General features: G+C 54.8%; 1 protein-coding gene across 2 annotated transcripts in view; it reads right to left on the minus strand.

Moving 5' to 3' along the window:
* The window catches only part of LOC122390087 (hemicentin-1-like), a 67,187-nt gene extending 48,381 nt beyond the window's left edge, over positions 1 to 18,806 (minus strand). For both annotated transcript variants that reach the window (XM_043382749.1, XM_043382748.1), the window contains exons 1-22: positions 18,462 to 18,806; positions 13,351 to 13,455; positions 11,356 to 11,480; positions 10,947 to 11,108; positions 9,647 to 9,794; positions 9,229 to 9,342; positions 7,935 to 8,075; positions 7,443 to 7,627; positions 7,117 to 7,186; positions 5,970 to 6,114; positions 5,638 to 5,768; positions 5,266 to 5,382; positions 4,847 to 4,960; positions 4,442 to 4,617; positions 4,112 to 4,226; positions 3,827 to 3,912; positions 3,473 to 3,565; positions 2,916 to 3,063; positions 2,286 to 2,420; positions 1,654 to 1,749; positions 1,123 to 1,395; positions 398 to 545 (exon numbers count right to left, since the gene is read on the minus strand). In XM_043382749.1, coding sequence (XP_043238684.1) covers positions 398 to 545; positions 1,123 to 1,395; positions 1,654 to 1,749; positions 2,286 to 2,420; positions 2,916 to 3,063; positions 3,473 to 3,565; positions 3,827 to 3,912; positions 4,112 to 4,226; positions 4,442 to 4,617; positions 4,847 to 4,960; positions 5,266 to 5,382; positions 5,638 to 5,768; positions 5,970 to 6,114; positions 7,117 to 7,186; positions 7,443 to 7,627; positions 7,935 to 8,075; positions 9,229 to 9,342; positions 9,647 to 9,794; positions 10,947 to 11,108; positions 11,356 to 11,480; positions 13,351 to 13,455; positions 18,462 to 18,789 — 3,155 coding nt within the window. In that variant the 5' untranslated portion in view covers positions 18,790 to 18,806. The remainder of the gene's footprint in view (positions 1 to 397; positions 546 to 1,122; positions 1,396 to 1,653; positions 1,750 to 2,285; positions 2,421 to 2,915; positions 3,064 to 3,472; positions 3,566 to 3,826; positions 3,913 to 4,111; positions 4,227 to 4,441; positions 4,618 to 4,846; positions 4,961 to 5,265; positions 5,383 to 5,637; positions 5,769 to 5,969; positions 6,115 to 7,116; positions 7,187 to 7,442; positions 7,628 to 7,934; positions 8,076 to 9,228; positions 9,343 to 9,646; positions 9,795 to 10,946; positions 11,109 to 11,355; positions 11,481 to 13,350; positions 13,456 to 18,461) is intronic.
* Between the last annotated feature and the right edge of the window lie 1,779 nt (positions 18,807 to 20,585).

The raw sequence follows: 20,585 nt of genomic DNA on the forward strand, positions 1-20,585 counted from the left end.
TTCAAACTGCGCGGACGTCTAAATAATGCCATTGAAACTCTGGAACACATGCTCTTTGAATGTGACAAACTGAAAGACGATAGAGTAGCTGCTCAAAAAATATACAAAACTATCTTGAACAGAACGCTACCAGCAGTAGAACTTATCATCATCGCCGATAAGCCACAAAGCTTGATCATCCATTATATCTACCAAGCTCGTGTGCGCAAGGAACTCACTGAGAATATAACCAAGAAGAGTAACTGTTAAAGAGTCCTCCCAACTATGATGTCCTGAAAATTTATATCATCCAGACAGCTAACATAATTGGAAGACGATCAGAAATGATCCTGCATCTACTAGATGGAGTCGACGAAATAAGTCTAAAGTCTAAAGTCTAAGCAGCATCCCTCCTCACCTTCCATCCAGCGGTATCTCCAGCTGGCCGTGTTTGACCCAGATGACCCGCGGCACCGGGTCAGCGGTGACGTCACAGGCCAGGAACACGGTGCTGTTCTCGGGAACCTCCAGAGGCTTCTCGTCAGAGTCCTCGATATCGGGAGCGTCTGAGAAGCGCGAAAAGTGAAAAGGGGACCGTCACTTGTGAATAGATTAAATATACGATGAAATATGATTGCAGATTTAAAGCGGCATAAAATTTTGTCCTCACAAGTTTAACTGGAATCGATTAGAGTTAGGAATGGTCGCTTAGTATGAGATGTAAGTACAGTCCACAGCAGAAGTAATGTGGGGTTTCAGTCATGGGTATGTTCTGCTTCTGAAGCTTAGGAACGATTAACCAGACTACAATGAAACTTTGAATGTAGCTTATATGTATCGTCACCCTTGCAGCTGCAACTTTAGCTATTGACATCTTCTTTTCGATCACTCCGCATTAAACAATCGCCAGTCAAAGCCAACCGTTGAGATAGGTAAAACCCCACATTACTTCTGCTGTGGACTGTACGTACGCACTCACAGTGCACGCTCTAATATTACGACTTTCGAGCTGCACTTACAGTGCACGCTGACCCTGGTGGTGCTACTCACAGTGCACGCTGACCCTGGTGGTCCTACTCACAGTGCACGCTGACCCCAGTAGTCGTACTCACAGTGCACGCTGACCCTGGAGGTCGTACTCACAGTGCACGCTGACCCTGGTGGTCACGCTGGTCGTTCCGGCGGCGTTCTCTGCCGTGCACGTGTACTCCCCGGCGTCCCGTCGACGGGCGGCGGTGATCCGCAGTGTCCCGTCGGCCCGCAGCCAGCGGCCGCCGCCCTCGACCACCGGCAGGCCGTCGTGGTGCCAGCGCAGAGTGGGCGGCGGGAGGGCCGAGAGCACGGCGCAGGGCAGGGAGAGAGGCGAGCCCAGCTCGACGGAGAGCCCGGCAGGGACGTCACTGAGCACCGGAGGCACTGGAGCAGACGGCGGGGGGGGGGGGGAGATTAAACATAGTGGCGAGCGGAGGAGCCTTTCAGTGTGATTTACATCCTCTATTACAATATGTTAAAAACGATGTCTCTCAGACGTGATTCTAATTGATGGTTGATTAAATGCTACGTCAATTACAGTACGTTCTCATCAAAACAAGACCTTGTTTCTGGTCTGTCAACACACCCGTTTTCGTGCTAGGACACAGGCTAGGAGCAAATGCGACATCATCCCGCACTGACCGGCTCCGCGCACGGTGACGTTGACGGTGACGGTGTCGGTTCCGTACTCGTTGGTCGCCGTACACGTGTACGGACCGGCGTCATCCATTGTGGCGTCTGTGGAGGGGAGGGGGAGACGGATGTCAGTCAGTTGTGAGACTATCATAGCGTATAGTCGACTACAGAATGATGTTCCACTCCTCAGAAGCTATCAGTTGACCGGAGCGCTAAGTTGTGCCGTTTATCACGCAATTAAGCGTGTCGATTGTGAGCATTGGGGCAAAGCTATAATTTGTGAACTCAGCCCGTGTGATGCGGCACAGCCTACCACTTCAGGCAAATAATTACCTGCGAAAAGTGGAACATCATTCTGTAGTCGACGATTGTCCACCGCCACCCCGCCGCCGCCTGTGGTACTGTGTTTCCATGCATTGCTGGCTGTGTAAGCGTAATCTGCACCCAAAGTGCATGACGGGTGTACAAACGTACGAATACACAGACCCATATTCATTATACTACTGGTGAAGAATCTAGTGAAATCAGCCATGAGTGCCTAGGGCCATCCTGCTCCTTTTATCCGGAGTCAAAGCTCAGAGCTCCCGTAATATCGCACTGAAATTTCGCCCCATTCTCACTACGCTCTCGCCACTCACAGTCAATGTTGAGAGTGCCGGCGTCGGTGACATCGGTTAGCCGCTGCCCGGGCCGGCTCCAGCGAACGGTGGGCTCCGGGCTGCCCACGGCCACACAGGGCAGGGTGGTCGAGCCACCGTACGCTATCGGCACGTCTGAGGGAGGACAGGGCGGTGACAATACAGCTGTTAAACCGTGGACGGCCACACAGGGCAGGGTGGTCGAGCCGCCGCACGCTATCGGTACGTCTGGAGGGAGGACAGGGCGGTGACAATACGTGTTACACGGTGAACTACCACACAGGGCAGGGTGGTCGAGCCGCCGTACGCGATCGGTACGTCTGGGGAGGGGACGGGGCGGTGGTAGGTATTGAGGGATGTAAAGTACACATCGTCTGGGAAAGAGTTGGTTATTTGGACGTAAAATGTTTTATTTTAAGTGTGAAGGAGATGCATCATTGTCTTACAGTGTACCGTGCAATGTTCCTCTTCCAAAAAGGGAGCAGTTGTCAATGCTGTTCGTCGGAAATGACACCGTCGATCATCTAACTAGAAAGCCCTCACGGCTCCTCTACCCAGCGTAGTCCGGTACCATGACGACCGGTGCCGACCCGATACTCAGTGACCCTCGGACAGTGACCAATCACCCACCGTAGTCCCGCACGATGATGACCGGCGCCGACCCGATGTTCAGGGTGACCGGTGCCGTGTCCCGGCCATAGTCGTTCTCGGCAGCACATGTGTAGGTGCCAGCGTCGGAGCCTTTGACGGCGAGCAGGTGCAGCCGGCCGCCGGCCACCTGGGGAGGCGTGGAGAGGTGGTGACGACGATTTAGGTATCTATTTTATTTATTTCACATCGGGAGGTAGCTTCGCAACATACAGTTGCTAGTCCGTACCTGGATTCAATTGCCTTCAGCAGTGCGGAATACTGTTTAACTGAGGTAGCGCACAGATGACAGCCATCACATAAACAAGCACACATTGACATCTTCCACTGCGATTGTCACGGGACTAGCGGTTCGTGGCAACCAAAGGGCAACCGGAACACTCGTTTATGTTTGTATGCATAAAGACAGACAAAATAAGCAGTGTCGCTACTGAAAGAGTAGCTGTTGATCATCTGATGAAACTAGTGTTGATGAAGCGTTTAACATGAGGACCACACACAGAAGCAGGCCTGAGTTACACCTCGCCTATGCTCTGTACCTTGACGAGTCCGGAGGACTGCAGAGGGACCGATGACCTGAGCCAGGTGACGGTCGGGTCGGGGAGGCCGGTGACGTCACAATGCAGCGTCACCTGACAACATCAGGGGCGCCCGAACGGCACAAGTGATGGTAAATGTGTAATACAGAATAGACGAGTCGCATCTGTTCCTGAGGGACACTTTATAACTACTGCATGGCACTGGTAAAATTCATCCTCAGTCCTCACAACGAACAGAACAAGATACAAGATATTGATAATATATTGATGCTAGCTGCTCAGCAGTTTCCAAGACCCACGACAGCCGTAGTGAATTTAGTCATCAGCTCCGACGACGCTCGAAGTCATACTCACCGAGGCTCCTATGGAGGCGACGAAGGGCTTGTCGGGAACGGATACCCGAGGAGGCTCCGCGTACTGGATGTACAAACTCTGGGTGGCTGGAAGAAAGAACAACAATACTGTCATAAGACGTCGATCAGTTTTGAACGTTATCACGGTACGCCCGTCCCTGCCGATATTTCAAATAGCGACTGCGTAGTTTGAAGCCCAACTGAGTGCGGGTCTCGGTTACTCAACGCAGCCGTGCTCGTTTCTTAAAGTGTCTCCCCAGCAGTACGTCCTGTCTCTTGAACTCACCGCGTCCGTACTCGTTGGTCCCGGTACACGTGTATACTCCCTCGTCGCTCTGACGGGCGTTGTCTATCCGGAGGATGCTGCGGTCGGCCTGCACGCGCCCGTCTTCCGATACAGACTGTGGGTACACCATAATCACGTAACGTAATTAAAACATAGAAACGTGGCTCTTTTACGAAATATGGTTGCCTATCACTTTTATGAATGTGCGTGTGATGCGTCTTAAAAACGAAGGAACCACCCTCTTCTGTGATTATTCAACAGCTTGTGCCTTCTCTAATGCCGCCACCACGGTTCAAGTCCCTCTCTAGCAGCCCCTCCCCGCCCACTCACGTCAATGACGACGTCGTCGTAGCCGCGCGTCCACACGATGTCGGGGTGGGGCTGGCCGTACGCCTGGCACGTGATCACCACCTGCTGGCGGGGTAGGAACACCCGACCCGGCGTGCGCACAGACACCTTAGGGGGCGCGTGCACCGACAGAATCGTCTCCGAGGTCACCTCGCCGCCTGCGGGGGGACAGAGGAGGCCACAGGAGGTTACGGGAGGTCACGACTCACAATAGGTCACCGTTCATATCATTTGATTTCGTCAGGAAAAGTACAGAGGCCTTAGCTTCAGAAAAAGCCGTTCCCTGATCTGAATTAGTGGAAGGGCACCGACCACTGGCCTGCGCCATCGGTCATACACCGTCATCCATGACTGGCCTGCATTGGCGGCCGTTCGCTTTTCACAGACCTGCGTTGGCGGCGGTGCACTGGTATCGCCCGCCGTGGTTGATGGTGGCCGCCGGGATGTGCAGGTAGTCGGTGGTGCCCGGACGACTGATGGGCTTCTTGCCGTACAGCCACTCTGGGGAGACACGAGCGGTCAATGGAAACCTTTCGGATAGTATGAGCGTCACATGCGTTCAGATAACTATCACAAATCCAATAATTACCGTCAAATCTGGTGCCTCTTTTTAGATAAATTAAACAGCTTCACAGAGCCCGCTTACGAAACCACGTTGCGCTACACCACGGGCCTAACAGCCTTATCTGTTCCTCGTTAACGTTAACAAACGCGATACAGCCAAGCCGCCTCACCGGCATATGTGAACTAGCCTAACCTATCATAACCTTAACTCGCCGGCAGGTCTAGCCCAACCTTTTTCTTACCTGCGCGCCTCCAGGTGACGTTGTATGGCGTGTCTGATGTGACGTCACACCTCAGGTAGACCGGATGACCATCCAGCACGGTCACGTTGCGGGGAGTCTCCACCACTGGGGGCGGCGCTGTGGGGTGTAGGTATGGCAGTCAGTTGAGCAATGTGCATTGTGCAGTTGAGCCGTTCGTATGTATGTACATACACTACTGGCGAACATGCGTCCTATGATGAACGATATTCAGTGTATGACAAGATAAATGAAATGCGTCATGTAAATGTTGCAAAACATTGGAGCACATCTTAATCTGTAATCGACAGCAATACCTACACTCTTCGCTCGGTCTATTTGTTTCAGGTTACACATGGTGGCACTGGCTCTCACCTAGCACCTTGAGGCGCACATACTGGGAGGCCTTCCCCAGCGCGTTGCTGGCCAGGCAGATGTAGGTGCCGGCGTCGGCCTCGGTCACGTTGGACATCTGCAGGTTCAGCACCCGAGACTGAGACGACTGGCTGCCGACAGATGAGGTGAAAGTGGAATGACAAGCTCACACCAAATTATGGCACTACAGTGCCGCGGGTCGTCTCACTATAACAGTGTTTCGGGGGGCAAGACGACAATACATTACATGTGCCGGAAAAGCAATTTACTGTGAAATAGCTCTGTTTGAGCTGATAGTACAGAACCATCTCAGGATCACCCAAAGCACTCACCTGTAGTTTGTAAAGGCACTGAACGGCTGGTACTCGAAGTGCCACCCGGCCCTCATCGGCAGGTACGATCGTACCCGGCACGGGATGGACACGTTGGCCCCCAGGTGACCAATGACCTCCGGCTGAGCCTCCAGCACGGGCTTACCTGAGACAACACGAGGGGGCGCGTGAGGGCGGCGGTGACAAAATGCAGTCATGTGTGGCGGATTCATTTACAATGAGGGATGGATCATGCTAGTTCAGTAAATCGCTGTCTATTCAGACGAGCAAAGAACAATAAAAATAATTTATCAAACGAAATCACATTTACCAAATGCAGCACGACGTTTCAAAATGGCGACAGAGAGAGCTGCAGCATATTTTTAGCAATGACAGCTGATAGTCCATAGGTATGTACGAAAGGGTGACGTATGATATGCCTTAAATCACAAATTAGATTTACCCAAGGCACTCATCTATCTGCAGCAGCCTGCAACTGGGAGTCCCGTACTACGCGACACAGTAATGCGGGGTACCGGTAATTCCAGACAATAAACATGTGCGAATCGGTAGTGATATTTTCCAGCCTCTGCAGTCGTTAAGCCCCACATTTTACGATATGACGGGTAGTTCACTTCTGAACAGATTATGATAGAGATCAAACATGCCACATCTATCACATCATGGCGCACATAACTAGTGATTTATCTCCGAATATAAACAGCCCCGGTTGTTTATCTCGTGTGCCACACCGTTACCAAGTGGTCACTGGATCAATCGGCGCACAGTAGTCTGCTGGGCCGTGATTTCCGAAAGAACGCCACCTCTGTCACGTTGCCCCCCCCCCCAACCCCCGCCGTCTTTGCACGGCCCGGCGCCCGGGGGTGACCCTATCGTCACGTGACGTGGTGATCAATGTAAACACTAGGCTCCGATCGGGGTCACGGAATGTTAATGGCGAGGATCGCGATAAACGCTACCACGTAGTATACGGGGCCGGGATGCGGGTGTGTAATACACAGCGTGAGACCAGGTGTGGGGTGGGAATGCAAAGAATAATGAGAGGAGGGCTCGAGGTAGTAGGTACAGACATGACATGAGTCGGGTAGAGTTTGAGTACGTGGATATGGGACAGGGCATGAGACGGTAGATCAGATGTGAGACGTACCGATGCTGACTGCCGAGACGGCCGATGTTTCCCGCTGCACAGGGGCTCCGCTGCTGTCCGTACCGTGCACCTGGAAACGTGGACATCTACGGTCAGACAGAGCGGAGGCAGAGGAGAGTAGCCAGCAGTTACTGTCGGTAGGTATATGGCAATGTTCTAACGTAACCCCAGGCACGAACTATAAAACGTGAAATCAAAGTCCAACATCAGAATATCATAACAGAACATGCTTCGAATACCATGTCATCAACGATCCACTATTATAAGTAACACTTGATATGCACACCGATCGGCCCTCTCACCAAACCGTTGACCTATGCGCTGACCTTAACCCTGAAGAGCTGCTGGCGGGGCGGCCGCAGCGGGCCGCCGCGCTGCACGCCCTGGCCGTCGGGCGGCCCCAGCAGCACGGTCCGCAGCACGGCGCCCTCCAGTGAGACCAGCTCGGCGTGCCGCAGCCGCAGCGGCCCGCTGGCGTTCACCGGCCGCACCAGCAGGTAGTTCAGCTCGTCTGGAGGGGAGACGGGGGAAGGATGAGCCTATAGAACTCAGCTCACTCTTAAGTGTTGATTAAAATTAGAAAGAAAAGTGTGCCCCGCATAAAGCGTTAAAAAAGCAAATTGTAGCCGCGCCTGAAAATTACCTTCATTGGCAGGTTTCTACACCAAATTCAAGTTAAAGGCTGACCATTTTTTTTTTTCTAAGTAAGAGTCATAAAAAGGTGCAAAATAGTAATCACTCCTATTCTCCAGTGGCATGACCCCTTCAACGTTCGCTACAACCGCTGGCCTAAGCGGTTCCACACTGTCTACACTGACCATCTGCCGGTCTATCCAGGGCGTCCTCCAGGCCGGCCTCCGGCTGCTGGGTGAAGCCAAAGTCGAACGTCACGCCGCTGATGGCGGTGGCCCGCAGACTGAAGGCCGAGTCCTCTGTGTCCACGGAGACGCGGTACCGACCTGCCGGGGAGGGAGCACACAGTCTGAGGGCGGGCCGTGCTGAAACAGGCACTCGGCGCGTAATGACAGGCGGACGAGACTGAACGAGAATCTCCTGATACTCCGGTAAATCACGGTAGGTAGGCACATACTCTGGCCTCAAACCATTGCGGCAGCCAAGCTGGAAGTTGAAGAACGAGCAAGCGAGATCAGCAAAGACAAAGAATCGCAATAGGCGTGGTTCCTAGTTTGAAGTGACCTACCGATTAGCAGTGGAGGTGATTGAGAATAATAGGGGCAAGGCATTTTTTATAAGATGCCGATGCCATAAGTCAAGAAAATAATGCAGCTCTTTAAAAAACTCATTTTTCAATCAGTTTCCCAAATAATATGCTTTTTTGCTGCAAAAAAGTAAGGCATCCATCACCGTTTACCGCCGCAAGTTTTAGAATATCGCAAAAGATAATGACCATCATTTACTGAAAGTAGAGAAGGTTGGCGAAATCGATACGTGTCATATTTGTAGACATAACGCTTCAACAAATAAATCGGACAGATTCTGGTTTGTTTTGAAACCCTTAACTAGTAGGATGTTCAGGATGTCTCGTGACCACTGGGCTGGCTAACGGAATAACTCGGGAGCCGTGAATCGTGCCAGAACACCGCTCGGGCGAACAAAAAGCAGAGCGTGATCAAGGTAGCTCTATGTGAAATAATCTGAAATGTTAAACTTCGTTCAAAGTTATCACTGAGCACATCTGCGAAAGTTCATAAGTTCAAAGTATCGTCAGCCGGCGACATCTCCAGCCATGTTGGACGTGACAGCTGACATATCCAAACAAACCAGCAGGAATCAATGACTGTCGGTCCGCCGGTCGGGTCCGTCCGTCACTGTCAGTGCCGTGGGGACAGGCAGACGGACCACCGAAGAGGCACTCAGTCCAGCCCAGCCGGAGATCACAGCCCACATCATAACAGTAAGAAGGATGATATCCTGAATAGTGAATATTGTTACGGTCCTCTCCATGTCTTCGCTCTTTCCTCAACGGTCATCGCCTCGTTCCTGATCCACTCTGTCTCTTCCCTCTTCATCACATATCTCCCGTCCTCACCTCCCATCCCTTTTAGTTCGCTCTGCCCTGTCCGCTCGCTCGTATATACCCGCCCTTCTCACCTGGCCGGGGATTCTTGATGTTGACGACCTTGACCTTTGGCAGGTCGAGGATCAGGTCACCGGTGACACTCGTCTGGTTCTCATCATTGTGGATGGTCACCTCCGGACGGTTGCCTGCGGGCACACAGAGTCACAGTAGTACAAAAATCAAACACAGACAGTAGGGTATGATCTACGAGTAAGTCTAATTGTTATCAGCCGTAGGCTCCATGGTAGCTACCGGAAAATAATACAGTAAAACACGTTTAATGGCACCAAGATTAGCACCTCTTCACGTAAAATCAAGCAAGGCTAAGTCACTGTGCCCGTCTTGGCAGAGTGAACTAGCAACTAGCTGAGTTGCTTTTCTGTCGGTCCCGCCACCACGCCCCCACTTTCTCTCCCCATCTCCCCTCCTCTTTCCGTCTCCTTTACCCACCCGACACGGAGACCGTGAACTCGTCCAGACTCTGGTCCACGTGAATGTTGACAGAGGGAGGCGGGGCGCGGTCCGACTCTGCGCCTCTGTCGTCCCCATCGGTACTGGTTAGCTGCGGGGGAGAGTGGTCCACCGCGGCCAGGTTGACCTGCCGGAGGTCAAGGTCATGTGACGAGGTCATGACCAGATGGAAAGAGATAAAAAGCGATGTGAATGAAAAAAAAACACATTAAGTCATGTCATTAAGATTCCTCCTTATATGGTAAAATCAATGCCAGACATGTCGAGTCATCGGATATTTACATCAAGTGCCAAGCGATCACCGTCATTGCGTCAGTCCCATGTGTCGCCCTGTCGTTTGTCGATGTTCGATGTTAAACGCTCTGACGTCTGACGGCTTCAGACGAAGGATCACATCCCCTGACGGTCCGTCGAATTCCCATGCCCAGTGCCCATGGCCCCTCCGACCCGTCTCGATACGAACCCCTCTCCTCGACGAGCCCCGCTCGGCTCATCGTCCGTCGATTTATAGCGTGAGTGATGACCCAGTGGCGAGATTAAATACACAAAGCGCCGCACCGCTGCAATTCAAACACACTCCGTCTGCATGACAGACTGCAGGGGAAGTGGAGCCGATTTAGCCGCGGTGTACGTTTCGCGGGCCGTATGGCAGCTAATGTGACGAAAATGCCATGGTGATTGATGGAATCTCGCAACGCTCGAGCGAGGGATGGAATGTGTGAAGGAGCAGTCAATAGATGCACTCCAGTCATAAGCTTCTGACGGGCTATTCCTAGCGAGAGAGCTCACTGGAATCGGGCAGAGAAGCGAAGCGATTTTGTTTTGGTAGGTATATGAAGTTTACCGTTTAGGAGACAACAACACAAGCAAGCATCCCACATTCGACAAGGTTGAAATATCGATCTAAAACGCCATCCATCTCTCGACGCCTTCGGTGTATGATATACACGGAAGCCCCTGAAAAATAGAACTTCAAGGAGGGAGCGATTTAGACACGGAGAACACAGGCAAAACGAGCTCATCCGTTAGGCAGTGAAGTAGAAACACCCGAGAAATTGGTTATTAGCTGTTCACATGCTGAGTGGTGCAGAAATATGATCAAACATAAGCACCTACTTACACCGATCCCGTCACCTGATCCAAACGTCCCTCCAGTCTGCAGCGCCCCCCCCCCCCCATTCCCTCCCCTCTGCACCGGTCCGGCCGCGGAGCAGTCTCCAATAACCGCGCCCACCGCCTCTCCGATTACAGCCGCCGCCGCCGCGGCGGCTCGTCTTACCTTCATGGGTCGGAGCGACTCGCGCACGAACTGCAGCACCTGCTGGACGCTGTCCTTCTTCAGGTGGAACACGTGGCCGGCTGTGATGGCGGCGATCCGTTTGAAGACGGTCTGACCGGGACCGTCCGGGTCCGAACAGTCGCCGGTCAGCACAAACACGATCTGCCGAGGCGCCGGGGGGCAGCGGGGGTCAGCGGGGGTCACGCAGGGTCGGTGGGTCGGTGGGCGGGAGGCTGCACGGGGGTGAGGGAGAGTGGTGACACTGACCAGATCAAAGCAAGAGAAATCAGGATAAAAAAACACTGCAGTACAGAGTCATCAGACCGCCACGTTCCTTCACAAAAAAACGACATTTCACATAAGCACAGGTGCCCGTAATCTGCACGTTGCTGGCATCCCTGAGCCTTACGTGCGGCTCCTTGTCGCTGATGAGCGAAATGATCTCCTCCAGCATGTGGTGGTCCTTGGCGCTGGCGTCGGTGAAGACGTAGATGTGCGATCCCGGCAGCGCCTCCTCCAGTGCCAGCTTCAGACCTGGCGAGATGGGCCGATCGATTGAGGAAATCAATACAAGAGATACAATGGCAGCGTGTCTGTCTTTTCAAGCCCAGCTAGTAATTTTTGCCAGTGACTGATCGAGCAGTGCCTGTGCTGTCAGACAATCACAAACAACAGTCAATGCTCTGTCTGCACTCTGCAGTTCCCAGTTGAAAAAATAAAATACCAGGACACAGTTTCAGGCTTTAGCTATTCTTAAACAATTCCAAGCTCAAATATTCCTAGTTCAGCATTTCAATTAAGCGGCGGACTCAAGTATAAGCATAAGGTATAACAAATCCTCAATTTCCGTGAAACGGCACGTTTTAGTTGGGGCCGATGACGCATTATCTAAACAAACAGCTGCCCCGACGCGTCTCATTTCCTCGCGACTCGCTCTTACAGTCAACGTTTCGCCCAAATATACACAGCCTGTTTACTTCATGCCTCCTGGCAACGGCGCTAATCACCGACGCTTGTGGAAAGACAGCGCCAGGCCCCTGAAGGTGGTCAGCTCCAAGACGTTCCAGTCACGGTAAGAAAACTTTTAATTGTTCATTAAACAAAGAAAGATATGCCAGGATAGGATAAAATCATGATCCATCCGGAAGATTGGCAGTAACGTTGACAGAAAATTGCTATCAGCGACACTGCGGTCGAGTCATACCTACAGCCTTATTATAATGAATTCATGATACAAACGAAATTCTAACATCACAAAGCAGCACACGAGCCATACACCGACTGGACACTTGTGCAGAGTGCAGCCGCGGACGGGCGGAAGTCCCCGCCATCCGTCCCTATCAGCCGGTGACCTCACGACTACTTGGACTGACCGCCGCCCCTCTGATCCACCGTGTTTATCATTTTCCCCGCGCGTGGGCTGCCACCGCCGGTCACCGCGTCGTCCGCGGCGCTCCCATGTCGGCGGCACTGTGTTTATACTCGGGGATAGAGAAGGTAACCACCGATCAGCGCCGGTGGCCGCAGGATGAGATACATACGACCAGGGCTGCGGAGTCGGAGTCGGAGTCGGAGTCGGAGTCGGTCGGAGTCGACAGTTGTGACCGGAGTCGGAGTCGGAGTCGGAGTCGATTTTAGAAACCCGAGCCGGAGTCGGAGTCGGAGTCACCGAAAATCTGTCGACTCCGCAGCCCTGCTAGGTCTGCGGAGTCGGAGTCGGGAGTTGGAGTCGGTCGGAGTCGACAATTCTGCCCGGAGTCGGAGTCGGAGTCGGAGCTGGTTTTTGAAAGCCGGAGTCGGAGTCGGAGTCGGAGTCGCCGAAAATCCATCGACTCCGCAGCCCTGCATACGACTGACCGCATACGCACCGTTTGAGGGAGTGGACTACAACGCTAGTTACTTAACACATGGCGGCTTTAATTGCTGCCCACGAAACCCTTTGAGTGGGGGTGGAGAATAAGACGGCGGAGAATTAAACGGCAGACTGTCGGCTGTATGTGAAGGCCGCGTGTGACGCAAACAAGATCCAGTTACAGCTGACTCCTTCCGAAAACAAACACCGGAATGGACCGTGAAGGACTAAGTGCGGTGTCTCCTCTCTGGCCTCTGCAAAGGCTGCAATCAGACGGAGGTTTCCGGCTGGGGAGTTTGCGGGTATTCCGACAGCCGAGTCCAGCACGGCCAGTGATGGCGTAATAGCTGGGACAAAACCGCCCGTACATACATCATTATACCGTGACCGGAACATGGCGTAAACAGTTCCTAAACATGCATGCCAAAACACTTAAATACATCCACATATTTTATCCACAGGACACCAGTCACGCACCCCGGTAGAGAAGTGAGCCTCGTCTAAACTCACCGGTGTGAGCGCCATTTCCGGGCAGTGCCCGTCCCAACTCACCTGTGAGAGCCATTTCCGGGCAGTCGCCGCCGTCCCGGAAGTCCAGCATCTTCAGGCTGTTGTGGAACTGGTGGTAGTCGTCGGTCACCACCGCCGGCCCGATCACTGCCGGGCCCGGATGAGAAACACAGACGGCGTTAGGAGATGACCGATTTTAAAATGAAAGGGGTGACTAAGAATGTCATCCGGTCGTATAGGGGCACTGTAATACCAAGCGGTTTCAAGTTGGAGCATCGCGTCTCGAATGCTCAAAAACAAGGTGCTGATGAAGTATGAAACAGAAAAAAAGGGTCCGGTCGTATGTTTGGCTGCATTCATAAGCAATGGACACTCGACATATAATGACGAGAAATGAGGAAGAAAACATGGCTCCGAGGTCAGTCTACAGGGTCAAGAGTAGACTCAAGATGTCATTCGGTTGTGAACAGACTAAAGCTATAAGTACGTAACGGAAGCATGTCCCCAAGGACTTCGTGACTCCACGACCGACTCCACCGCTCCCAGTAACCTACAACCCCTTCCGTTCCGGGGGTGCCTAAGACGTCACTGCGGCCGATATGGCAGCCGGGTGACGTCACCGGTCACTTCCGGGTGACGTCACCGGTCACTGCAGGCTGCGTGACGCCGCCGGTCCCCTGACGGAGCCGACTATCAGCCGCGCTGAGCTCACTGATGAGCTGCAGACGCCGGGTAGGTATCAATACACTAGCCGCAGGCACCCTCCCCTCTCGGATGGGAGTGACAGGGCGCGCTGGGTGGGCAGCCACTGGTACCTAAAGCGCCCCGGGAGTACGGGGTATAATGTAGGTACCGTACTTGGTGATGGGTGCGCAATCAAATCAACGATGACGTATGTTTCGAAATATCAGGGTACGACATCAAACTCGGTCAACGTAAAATATAGATCAGTCGGACATAGCATACGACTTGCGGATAGGGAACTTCTCTACTAATACAATACCTATACACGGCGAATTATTAAAATATCTTGGTTGGAAACGCAAAGCTGATAATGGCGGCATATATGTATGAGCGCAGGTTGCCTTCGACTAGACACCTGTCATTCCGTCTCGCCAGTCCGCTGCCGCTGCCGAATGTCACAGCTGTCCGCTGTCAGCTGTCACAGCTGTCCGCGCTGCTGTCTGCTATCAACTGTCGGCTGTCTTCCGTACCATGTGATTGGTACATACCGTCCAGTGGCAGACGGACGCTGTCGAGTGTCGACTGACATTGCTGTCACTGTCGGTTGTCGGCTGTCCGCTGTCAGTTACCTTCCATACCGTGTGGGAAGTACCGTCCGGTGGCAGACGGACGCTGTCGACAGTCACTGCTGTCATGGCTGTCCGCTATCTTCCACACCATGTGATAAGTACCTAAGTACCGTCCGGTGGCAAACGGACTCTGTCGGCTGACATTGCTGTCGACTGTCACTGCTGTCGTGGCTGTCCGCTGTCCTGTCAGTACCTTCCTTACCGTGTGATAGGTACCGTCTGGTGGCAGACGGACGCTGTCGACTGTCACTGCGGACACGCCGCGAGCCGCTCTATTTGCTCAGCGACACCCAACACCGCTCAGAGGCGCGGCCGGACGTGCGCCGGGAGCCGGCTCGTGCGGAGGGCCTGAGCGCTGCAGCACTGCGCCCTACTGCCGCTCTGCGCCGGTTCGTGCAAGGCCGGCTCGTGCGGAGGTAGGTACTAAGCGCTGCAGCACCGCGCCCAACTGCAGCTCAGCGGTGGCAGTTGGCCCGGGCCAAGGTACTGATCGAGCTGCAGCACCGGCCACCCTCAGCAGCGGATGCTCTATCGCCCTGGCCCGGGAGAGAGCACAGCGAGCAGCCGACACCATCGCAGCTTGGGCGACCCGCTGGAAGATGGTAGTGGCGGGTGAGAAGACCCAGGCCATTGTCCTCTCGCAATGGGCCCAGGATGCCAAAGATGTGACGGTGAAGGTGGCAGGCGCCCCGGTGAAAGCGGGTCCCAAACTCCGCCTCCTGGGAGTGACGTTTGACCGCCTGTTGCACTTCGGCCCACACTGTGCGGAACTCCGCCGGAAAGTCAGGCCCAGGGTAGCCCAGCTCAGGAAGATGACAGGACGCTCGTGGGGTCTGGAGGAACGGCAACTAAGGACTGTGGCAAATGGGTACGTCAGGGGGGCGCTGGAGTACGCTGCAGCCGCCTGGCTGCCGGCGACCCCCCCAACACACGTGGAGATCATAGCGAGAGAGCTGCGTGCCGCGGCCCGTGTGGTGACAGGCTGCGCAGCGTCTACGCCCGTCCACGCCCTAATGTCGGAGGCCGGGATGGCAGACGCGCGGTCCCGCCGCGTGACGCTAGCGGCAAGAATGGTGGGCCTCGCCGCGTCCCTCCCGGAGGGCGACCCGCTGAGGACAGTGGGTGAAGCGGTCGTCCCGCGCCGACTACGTACCACCGAGGGATGGAGAGAGGTGGGGCTCGCTGCGCTGTCAGCCGCCGGGGCTAAAGACATCCCAGTGGAGACCCGACTACACCACTCCCTGCCGCCGTGGACCGACAGTACTGCCGTCCAATTCCATCTGGACCTCGGTCCGCGAGCCAGCCGCGCGACATCTGCAGAGACCCGCCGAGCCGCGGCGGAGGAGCGCTTCCGAGAGCTCCCGCCCGAGGCCGTATGGGTTTGGTCGGACGGCTCGGCGGAGGGCGGCGTGGAGAACGGTGGCGGCGGCGCGCTGCTCCGCCCACCAAACGGAGACGACCTGGAGGTACGGGTGCCGGCGGGCCGCTTCTGTTCCAGCACCCGCGCGGAGCTCACCGCGCTGCTGGCAGCTCTGGAGGCGGCCGCCGAGCTGCCGGGCTGCAGAGGAGTGCCTGTAGTCGCCTGCCTGGACTCGAAGGCGGCTCTGCTGCTCCTGGCTGGAGGCGCTGCGGCCCAGGCCTCGACACTGGGCGCCAGGCTGTGGGCCCAGCTCCGGCGCATGACGGCCGACGGCAGCACGGTCACGCTGCAATGGGTCCCGGCCCACTGTGGGCTCGCCGGTAATGAAAGAGCGGACGCCCTGGCCAAGGAGGCGGCCGCTCTTCCTCAGCAGTCAACGCCGGTGGATGTCCGTACTCTTACGCGGGCTGTCGCGCGGCACTCCAAGAGGAAGTGGCAGGCGGACTGGCCGGCCGGTTGGTACCGCACCGTCATGGGGGACCGCGCCCCCGCCCCGGTCCGGACCGCCACCAGGGAGGAGGCCGTCGACATCCACCAGCTCCGGTCTGGCCACTGGGCCCGATCGGAGCAGTACCTCCACCGGATTGGTCGAAGACCTACACCTGAGTGCGCTCAATGCGACGACAAGGAATGCCCTGCGGGCCGCTGCCTAGTCTGCTCTGAAGCAGCGGACACCCCGGCGCACGTGTTGCTGGAATGCCCGTGCCTGTACGGCCCCCGGCTCCGTGCGCTGGGCAACATCATCGGCGCGGCCCACGATGTCCGGCGCGACGACGTGGTGGCGGCCTTGGCCGCCGGATACATGGCCCACAAGAGCCGGTCGGCTACGCTGCCGCTCCGGCGGTAGCCGGGGGGTCAAACAACAACAACAACAACAACAGCTGCAGCACCGTGCCCAACTGCAGCTCAGCGGTGGCACGGGCCAAGGTACTGAGAGCTGCAGCACCGCGCCCTACTGCAGCTCGGCGGTGGCACGAGCCGTGCCGGGGCCGCATTTACGTCCGTCACTAAAACTCAGCGCGTGCGGTTTGGGCTGCGACCTGAATGAAACACGTGGTTCACATTCACAAGAATAACACTGAATGAATCCGCCATGCTTATTATCGGAGCATAACCAGATCAAACTCCATCCAATTCATATAATCATTGCACATATGCCTGAACGATTAAAATGGCACCATTCCTCTTTTAAAGAAACATGTTGTTGGTCTTTGAGCCATTGATCGCCATTTGAACCATGTCGCTAATTGGAGTTAACCTCAGAAGACCTCACATGACTTTGCAGTCTGGAGAATGCTACATCATACATGTGCCGCTTTTTATCTATAACGTAAACAATCGCTCACTTAGTCCAGACTTTGCCACCAGCCGCGTCCAGGCATTTCTACAGCATCCCTGCCGTTCCGAGCCGAGAGCACACCACTCTGAGCTGACCGATACAAAATTCATCTGTCCCGACTCCCGACCGAGACCAGACCACTGGTCCGGTATCCACAGCCCGGACTCTGTCAGCTGGGCGCACGCGCCGGGCCACGCGGTCAGGCGGGCCGCCCGGCGCCACGTGCGGTGGTGAGCAGCTCTGTTTTGGTGCAGGGCTCACTTCCACGGTCCGTGGGGAGCAGCTGCTCCGTGACCGAGCGGGGCCCGGCAATGGGTGTCCGCAGGGAGACTCAGCGACCTCAGGGGCTCAGTGCACAGTGCACACTGCACTCTCTGATGGTCGATTGCCGGACCACATCAGTCGATTTTAGAGACTTTTTTACTTGCTCCACACAGCAATGCCGGTACTTAAGAACCCATAACCAAGAAAAAAAAGAATTTGGCAGTTAGCTGACAGTGAGCGTCCCCTCTCGTCACCAGAAGTCGCGACTGACTTAGGTAAGTCGGTACGACAGCGCGAAGCAATCATTATTACCGGCCCCATGTCATGCGGTACAGCATACCTTCAGGCGCGAGACGGTGCTGCCATCTAGCGGCAAGAGTTGTAGACAGATCCCACGGGAATGCTACCTATGGGCGGGTGACTGCAGTATGTAAATGTCGGCCATAAAATAATGGACACTTCACACTTTGTTCATTGCCGAATTCAGTATCTAATCTCGAAGAAAAGATCCAATTCCACAACCACATTTTAGGAACGAACTTCAACGAAGCGTCACAGCATACCAAACCGGTTTCAGTTGCCTGGTATCACGATTGAATATCACGAACCTTCATGGTTTGCTCACCGACTGCTGCAACGGTGAAAAACAAAAAGCTTTATAACTGAATGTCCAGAAGCGAAAAATCTTTTGGGACCGTCAATCGCTCAAAAGTATACAAAATGCAGTTCCAAAATAATAGCAAGCATAACCATAAAACGAGCAGGTTAGATCCGGATATGTGCCAACTGTGCCTGAATCATACATTAAGCGACTGACCTGGGTCGTGGAAGGGCACCAGTATGAAGTTGTCGATGATGTGCGTCTCGGATTTCAGCGCCAGCTGCAGCACCTCCTCCACTCCGCGGATCAGCTGGCGCAGGTCGTCGTACATCGAGCCGGTCGAATCGAACACGACGCCGAGCGAGACGCGCCGCTGGCCGGGCCGCAGGTCGGTGAGGCTGCGTCCCAGGTGGTCCACGGCCCGGCCCACCGTGTGTACCCGCACCACTGTCTGCGGCAGGTCCGGCGCCGAGCCGCCGGCCGGCCCCGGCAGCACGGCGGCCGCGAGCACCGCGCACACGGCAGCCACCACCGGCGGCCGCATCGTCACAGCTCCGACCCGCAGCGCGCGCCGACGGCTTCTGAGCGGCCCGCGCGCCGCCGCCGCCGCCGGGACCCCGCAGGACCATAAACAAACCGACGCGCTGAGGAGCGGCGCGGTGCGGCGCGCGGGTGACGAGACCAGCAGACGGCGGCGGTCCCCGGGGCCGGCAGTGTCCCCGGGCTCCCACACGCAGACGGGCCTGGTGATAATGGTGACCGGGTGTTGATGTCAGCTGACCGCGACATGTCACCAATGGAGAAGCTGTCCCAACCGGATGACTGAGACGACGTAATCAGAACCGTAAGGGACGGATGATGGACACTGAACGGCATCAACCAAGAGATGCATTAAACTTGGCTGTAAATCTTGTCACACAACAACGTCATCTGGAACGTTCTATGAAGCAAAAGCCGCCAGCCGGCGCCTCACTACCACACCCGATTCCAGCTCACCTCTACACTCGACAGCCCTGTCCGATTCAGAAAGCCTCCATGGTAATTTCTTCGGCAGGCGGCGAGGAAGCGGCGGCGCTTATGTAAGCGGGCGCCGCCCTGCGCCCGTGAACGGACGCTTTTTGTGCGCTGCGGCGCTGATGACGGCGGCGAGTCGAAGGCCGGTGCACTATGTTTATCATCAGCCCCCCGCCGCGGGCACCGTTTCACAGGCGGCGCCGTTCATGTGATGGGGTTGGCGGCTGCAGCAGCCGACAGACGGGGCCGAGTGCGTGCGCCCACAGCGGGTCGGATCAGCACGTGTCGGGCCGCACTCAGAAACGGCTCGGTCGGTAAACGGAAGAAGGTAAGTTGCGGGACGGGACCCACCAGATGTGAGCGGTGATAAACTCGAACACCTGGGCCCTGTTTCACCGGTGATAGCAGCACGCTGCTATCACGTTTCGCGAGCTGACGTCATGTCATGACGCCATACTGCTGACGTTATGGGCAGTTCCGACGCACGATGGCCGCGACCTTGGCCGCGGCATTAAGTGACGTATGAGACTAATAGTAAGAGTTTACGCAGTCATTATAGTATATTTATTTTTATTATATATTTTTTTAAAATATGATGTATTTAAAAGAAGTTTGGTTAAAGAAAAATTTGGACGTAAACTTCGAACATTTAGTTGATGACGTAAAACAATATTGCGGCAATCGTGCGCCAGAATTGCCCCTTACGTCAGCAGTATGACGTCATCACATTACGTCAGCTCGCGCAATTTGATAGTAGCTTGCTGCTATCACCGGTGAAACAGGGCCCTGGCGACGGGGTGTGTGATGACAATGCATTTTTCAGTGAGCTCTTGAAAAGGCAGCTCCACAACATTTCTACCTAATTATCTACTGAATTCTTAGTTCTCAAGTCTCTTTTTCAATACAGCGGAGCAAAACAAGTCAACACTAAAAAGACGAGGGAATGTAATGTAATTGGAGCCAGTATAGGTAAGCAGAGAACCCTCGTCCCTCGAGCCGCGACGACCGCGCGTGAAAGACAGATTAATAAAACCTGAAAAAAAAAGAAACCCATTCCTTACTTTTCTGGCGCATGACGGGCCTCTCTTGTTCGTAGTTTGGAGTTCGAGGTCGGATGCACGGTCGAGCTTTTCAGTTAGTCCGGATCGGCCGTCCAAGCGTGAGCTGTGGAGCCAAGCGAAATTCGATCAGCAATGCGCTCCAGTTCAGCATTTTTATTCCTGACGATAATATGTATTGACATTGTGCTTTATGGACTAAAAGGTGAGCCCGGCGTTGGTGGATTTGATCCAGATGGTAGGTACCGTTGTCAAGATCAGTATGAAC

This window comes from Amphibalanus amphitrite, unplaced genomic scaffold (assembly GCF_019059575.1).
Source record: "Amphibalanus amphitrite isolate SeventyFive unplaced genomic scaffold, NRLGWU_Aamphi_draft 000381F_arrow, whole genome shotgun sequence".
Classification (NCBI taxonomy): domain Eukaryota; kingdom Metazoa; phylum Arthropoda; class Thecostraca; order Balanomorpha; family Balanidae; genus Amphibalanus; species Amphibalanus amphitrite.